We start from the raw sequence: 6,108 nt of genomic DNA on the forward strand, positions 1-6,108 counted from the left end.
GTCTCGCTCGTCGGCGCCATGGCCTTCTTCGCCGTCAAGAAGATGACCATGGAAGGGGCGAAGACGAGGCCCTCGGCGACATTGATGGAGGACCATACTTCTACTTCCAGTGCCTACCCTTCCAAGCTGTTCGCCGATGCACGTATGATCGATCTCTGAATTTCATCCTATGACTTGTGAAATTAGTCTAAGACCCTGAATTTCATTTCTTGAAATCAAACTTGATGAAAAACTCACTAACATTTGCTTCCATTTTGGCATTTGGGATGACAAATAAAAAGGTTACATATCACAGACAGTGAAGCTAGGAGCTTTGGGGATCCCACCATATAGATCATTTTCTCTGGTCGAGCTCGAGGCCGCGACGAACAACTTCGCAAACTCTTGCCTGCTTGGGCAAGATTCTTATGGCGAGGTACAGCGTCGTCGATCTCTTCACTGAATTTTCTTCAGTCTGTTCACAAATTGGGGCAAGTGATGCCTGAAATTTTACCACGACTTGTTCTGGTTATGTTCATGACCATGAGTTCATCATGTCAGATGTATCTGGGGAAGCTAAGCAATGGTGCCTCGGTGACAATCAGGAGCCTCAAGGTTAAGAGGAACCAGAGCTCCCAAAGCTTCAACCGCCACATCGAAACGATATCTAGGCTCAGGCATCGGCACTTGGTCAGTGCTCTAGGGCACTGCTTTGAATACGATCTCGACGAATCCACCGTGACCCAACTCTACCTCGTGTTCGAGTACGTGCAAAACGGGAACTTGAGGAGCAGGATTTCGCGTATGTTGTCAGCTCTTATCTCCATTTTTTTCAATTGCTCTGACGGTCCAATGCCTGAATGTTATGTTGCTTTGCTTGAACTGTTCATTACCAGAAGGAACTGAAGGACGGAAGCTTACCTGGGGGCAGAGGATATCAGCCGCCATCGGCGTTGCCAAGGGCATACAGTTCTTGCATGGAGGGATCATACCTGGTCTGTTTGGGAATAATCTGAGGATCAGCAACATTCTTCTAGACCAAAACCATGTCGCCAAAATCGGCAGCTACAACATTCCGATCCTAGGAGAGGCTGCAAAACCTGAGGTAGATCCGCGAAATACTAACTTATTGAAAACATCCAGCTACTCTTTGTAAGGTTTTTATGGCCATTTGCTGACCAACAATGTATGCTTGTCTGTCAATCCGACCAGGGAGGGGCTGGAAGCAGGCACCAAACTGACAGGTATCTACAAGTTTCAAGCTTCAGATGCTTATCATCTAGCAATTCCAACCGGCACAACTAATATTTTCTTCGTCTTTCCTTGTTCCGCAATGCTACTTTGCAGCACGATGCTCGGCGACAAGATTGACATATTTGATTTCGGGGTGATCCTGCTTGAGCTTGTGTCTGGAAAGCCCATCACATCCATATATGAGGTGGAAATAATGAAGGAACTGGTATGTATGATCGGTCACCTAGTTGTAGATGGTAGTGCGCAACGCAACACAGATACCTGAATCTTGTTTGTGCTGCAGCTGCTATGGGCAATGGCCGAGGAGGACAGGGCCAGGAGGAGGAGCTTCGTGGACCCGGCGGTGAGCAAGAGCTGTTCAGAGGAATCACTGAGGACAGTCATGGAGATCTGCCTGAGGTGCCTGGCCAAGGAGGCGGTGCACCGGCCGTCGGTCGAGGACGTGCTCTGGAACCTCCAGTTCGCCACCCAGGTGCAGGACGACTGGGAGGGGGAGATCCGGAGCGGCGACGGGTCCCCGGTGTCGTCGTCCCGGACCGCCAGGTCCTCCAGATTCAGCAGATAGATGATAATAAACCAGCTGTTTCTCCCGTCCAAGTCATCCAGCTCCCAGGAGGATGGATGAACATGCAGCTGCCGGTGATGAGTTGTCCTCCAGGATGTGCAGAAAAGCAGGCTCCCAACTACTAGGGTTGTATTTCTTCTGTCAGTGTAGAGCTTTCTTTTTCCTTTCAATTCCTCTGTTGTTTCTCTACCTGAAGCCTTCATCTCGGGAGCAAATATTCCTATGTTTTTTCTCTATGCTAGCAATAATAATGTTGGGCAAGCATCGTTCCTGCTTCTACCAAAACTAGCACAAATACCATTTGTAGAACACACCAAGTGTTTAAAGACTCGCAAGCAGCACCAACTTCTTAGCTATAACATAAAATCTTTACAATGGCTATAACATGCCTTAGTTCACCAAACAGGTCACAAGCACCGAAAAAACAAGAGGAGATCAAGCACAGGGACACAACGGCCATGGGGTTTTTCAATGTTTTAATTCGGTGGTACAGACCAGCAAAGCCAGAAATGGAGACGTTCCGGGCATTGCTTATTGCAGGATCTGGCGACGCTAGTCCGCTGTCCAGCTCTGCTCCACGACCTCACGAACCTTGCGGTTGTACTCGCGCTTGTTCTCGCTGTACATTCTGGCTGCTTCAGAGTTCGCAGGAGAATTCGGGTTCGGGTCGCACAGCAGGGACTGCATAGCAAACCACGACAGAAATAAGTAAACTAAGTATAGTGTGTGGATTCAGGGACAGATAACCCATAGCACCCCAGGACACTACTTTCGAAGTAAATGAGGAAAATAATTTTTACATCCACAACAGAACGGAAGAAAAGGCTGTATTTGGTAACTTGCTATTTATGATCAAACTTTAGCAAGCTGTGTCACTGGTAACTCTTTATTGGTCGCATGTTACCTATAGGACAGGTGGTTGTTACACAATAAAAGTTCTCAATAAGATCTGGATCTGGCCTCAATGACAGTACTGTGCAACTCATGTCAATCTATAGGCGAGCACCGTTCTTGTTTCCTCTATACTATTGTAAAATTGAAACAGGTTTTACTTCTGATGACAACAATACGGATTGTGTAAACTTAAAGAGTAGTTGGTAGGTACCAATGGTTGCATTGTGTAATGAAGTGAACAGCAACCAATAAAGCTAGAAAATTAATCTAATTACAGTAAGAGAGATGGCCTAAAGAATACCTGGATAGAGGTCAATATTGCTGCAACATCATATATAGGGCTCCACTGGTTCTGTAGGATATCCAAGCAGATGCTTCCATCTGCATAAACTGGACAGATAATAGAAAACATTAAACCAATTTCGAACAGACCCTCAAGGCTTCAATCTCTGAGAACAGTATAGTCATTTCAAGAAGTAATCAAGTGATTGAATGGAAGTCATGAAGAGGACATACTGTTTGGGTGGAACATCCTTGAGACAAAACGAACAGTTGGTGGCTTGTTGGGGTAATCTTCTGTGAATTGCAGGGTCAGCTTGAACGTACCTATAATGTGTAACATAATAAATGTTATTAAACTTATGACTACTTAATAAAACCACTAGTTTGTTCTCCAGACTACAGCAATGGAAAGACACAGTGCGGACCATATTTCCCTGGTACCATGTATGTAGTTTCCTTGGATCATGAGCATAAGCTTGTCAAACTAAACTAAGCAGTTTGTGATCTTAACAAACCAAACCAAAGGGATAGGATCCAATGAACATCGAACTGGATCCAAAAAATATATTATCAGTTATCACAATTTCAGGGTGTTTTTAAGTCTTGCAGGCAACTGGACTTGGGTAGAAAGTAGTCATTCCTGAATCAGATGATCATGTATTCTAGGCTTCTAGAATACTTTGTCCCAAACAAACAAAACTCCACAAAATAAAGCTGATATTTAATTACTGCAGCCCCATCTCAGTACCTTGCAGAAGACAAAATTGTTTGTCCTCTGGGCTCTAGAGATGAAGTGATCTTGCCCAACAAAAATACAATGTGCCCCGATAAATTTTGCCAGTTGTGCTACGACAACAAATACCAATAATAAATAAATCATACTCCAACATGCACAGGTAGGAATAGAGACCCCATCTCAAACAAGGGCTCCCAAATCACCGCTCATATGATGGCTACACACGTGCATGACGAACTCATGACTTAAGGCTAAGACTAAGGTAGTACATATATATTACTCCCTTTTTTTTGCGGGAGATATATATTACTCCCTCTGTATCAAGATATAAGACCTTTTTTGACACTGTCATAGTGTCAAGTAACGTCTTATATTTTGATACAGCGGGAGTACATAATAATTGCTAGCTGGCATACACCACAAAAAAAACCAGCAGATACAAGTAATGATAGTCGAGAAGACTAACCCGCGCACACACTCCGTCACTATTATTTCAAGAGCCAAGAGCATGTTTTTTTATGGGTCATATGCTTATTACTGATTTCAGGTGTGCCAGGTAGGATGCCAAACTGTAACGTACACTTTAGAGCAATGATAAAAATAAGGAGCTTCTAAGCGTGCACTTAGGTGTGCCCTATGAATTAGGCGACAACGAAATGCCTAGCCTTAAGCGCTGCTGGGCGTGCGCTTAGGCCAGATACGCACTACACAGAGGCAAGATAGGGATTAACCTTGCTTAAAGATAGCTGCACTGTGCACATTACTAGACCAAATTTAACATCTGTAAAAACATGTTTCTTGCTAACTTGTGAGAGGATGACACCCTTTAGCATTAAAGCAGCAATCAAACACAAGATGGAAGCCCTTTCTGTTTCCATTAAACAACGGGCATCACAGATGGTACAGCTTTTGGTTTGCTGCCGTAGCAGTGACGTAAACCGACCGGTAAACGACAGTTTAGTTAAGCAGGTAGCTATTTTGGTGCAAAAAGTTATTGCATATTAAACGAGGAAAACGACAATTTCTCACACGATTACAGATTATAAATAGGTCCAACTTCAGTACCAATTAACCAATTCGCTATATCACAACAGGCAGCCCTTTACATTTCCGTTAAACAACGGACAGCACGGATGCTACAGCTTTCTGTTTTCTGTCGTCACACCAGTGACATAAACCGACCGGTAAACGACAGGCTTAGTTAGGCAGGTTGCTATTCTGGGGGCAAAAGGCTAATGTACATCCCATTAGCTCTACATCTACACCGTGTATATGAGAAATCAAACGAGAAAGACGACAATTTGTCGCACAATGACAGGTTACAAATAGGTCCAACTGCGGTACCGATTAACCAATCACTATATTGCAACAGGAAGCCCGTTATGTTTCCGTTAAACAACGGATATCACAAATGCTACAGCTTTCGGTTTCCTGCCGTACCAGTGACATAATCCGACCGGTAAACGACAGGCTTAGTTAGGCAGGTAGGTAATTGGGTGCAGAAAGTTATTGCACTTCCCATTAGCTTTGCCTTGTATAAGAGAAATCAAACAAGGAAGACGACAATTTCTCACACGATTACGGATTACAAATAGGCCGTAGTACGGTACCAATTAGCCAATCACTATGTCACAACAGGCAGCCCGTTACGTTTCTGTTAAACAACGGACATCACGAATGCTACAGCTTTCGGTTCGACGGTTTCCTGTCATACCAGTGACGTAAACTGACCGGTAAACGACAGGCTTAGTTAGGCAGGTTGCTACTTTGGGGGCAAAAAGTTATTCTACTTCCCCTTAGCTCTACATCCACACCGTGTACATGAGAAATCAAACTAGAAAGACAACAATCTTTCGCGCGATTACAGACAGATCATAAATAGGTCCAGCTGCAGCGCCAATCAACCACTCAGTGTATCACACAGCAGGCAAACACTAGTAATCGAGCAGCTACATGCACACGGATGAATGAAGGAAACAAACTGAAACCTAAATCGGGAACCGGCGGCTCACCTCCATCCCACGGCGTGTCATCGGGCCTGCAGAATCACACGAAACAACAACATCAGGGAACGATAACAGCGGCACCATATACATCAACGACGCACCGAACTAGTACAACGGAAATCGCGACTCCGCGAGATCCCCAAGCACCAAAACCTAGGGATGAACAGAAGAGAAACAGGGCAGGATTTGTGCTGTTACCCAAATATGACGGCGTTCCAAAGGGTGATGTTGTTGTCGTGCGGCGCGCCGCTGATTCCGGCGGGCGGGTCCTGCTGGAGCCGCTTGAAGTCGCGCATCAGGCGCTTCCTCGCCGGCGTCGACATCCCGACCGATCCCTCGCTCCCGGAGCGCACGCGCGCGCGCTCGCCTGCCCTGACCCGCCGCCCGCGCCC

At 45.4% G+C, this 6,108-nt stretch overlaps 2 protein-coding genes across 2 annotated transcripts; one reads left to right on the top strand and one right to left on the bottom strand.

Moving 5' to 3' along the window:
• Positions 1-3: 3 nt before the first annotated feature.
• LOC125528782 (probable inactive leucine-rich repeat receptor-like protein kinase At3g03770) lies at positions 4-2,293 on the top strand (the record flags this gene model as incomplete). The annotated part of the gene is made up of 7 exons (XM_048693220.1): positions 4-142; positions 282-415; positions 541-781; positions 876-1,084; positions 1,192-1,223; positions 1,327-1,438; positions 1,517-2,293. Coding segments are annotated over 7 exons (1,149 nt in total), but the record flags the coding sequence as incomplete, so codon positions are not given.
• On the bottom strand, positions 2,119-6,102 carry LOC125528783 (ubiquitin-conjugating enzyme E2 2). The gene is made up of 5 exons (XM_048693221.1): positions 5,915-6,102; positions 5,723-5,748; positions 3,209-3,298; positions 2,994-3,082; positions 2,119-2,479 (listed from the first exon to the last, which is right to left on the bottom strand). Exons 1-5 carry the CDS (start codon positions 6,037-6,039, stop codon positions 2,351-2,353), a joined length of 459 nt encoding a protein of 152 aa, XP_048549178.1. The 5' UTR covers positions 6,040-6,102; the 3' UTR covers positions 2,119-2,350.
• Between the last annotated feature and the right edge of the window lie 6 nt (positions 6,103-6,108).

Source organism: Triticum urartu, unplaced genomic scaffold (assembly GCF_003073215.2).
Source record: "Triticum urartu cultivar G1812 unplaced genomic scaffold, Tu2.1 TuUngrouped_contig_5105, whole genome shotgun sequence".
Taxonomy (NCBI): domain Eukaryota; kingdom Viridiplantae; phylum Streptophyta; class Magnoliopsida; order Poales; family Poaceae; genus Triticum; species Triticum urartu.

Bases quoted from the DNA above. Each gene is read 5' to 3' on its own strand.
- LOC125528783 (XM_048693221.1), bottom strand. From the start codon at position 6,039: ATGTCGACGCCGGCGAGGAAGCGCCTGATGCGCGACTTCAAGCGGCTC. The intron at 3,083-3,208 runs GTATGTCCTCTT...TTATCTGTCCAG, and splicing joins AAGGATGTTCCACCCAAACA to TTTATGCAGATGGAAGCATC. The intron at 2,480-2,993 runs GTATTCTTTAGG...TTTGCTATGCAG, and splicing joins CAATATTGACCTCTATCCAG to TCCCTGCTGTGCGACCCGAA.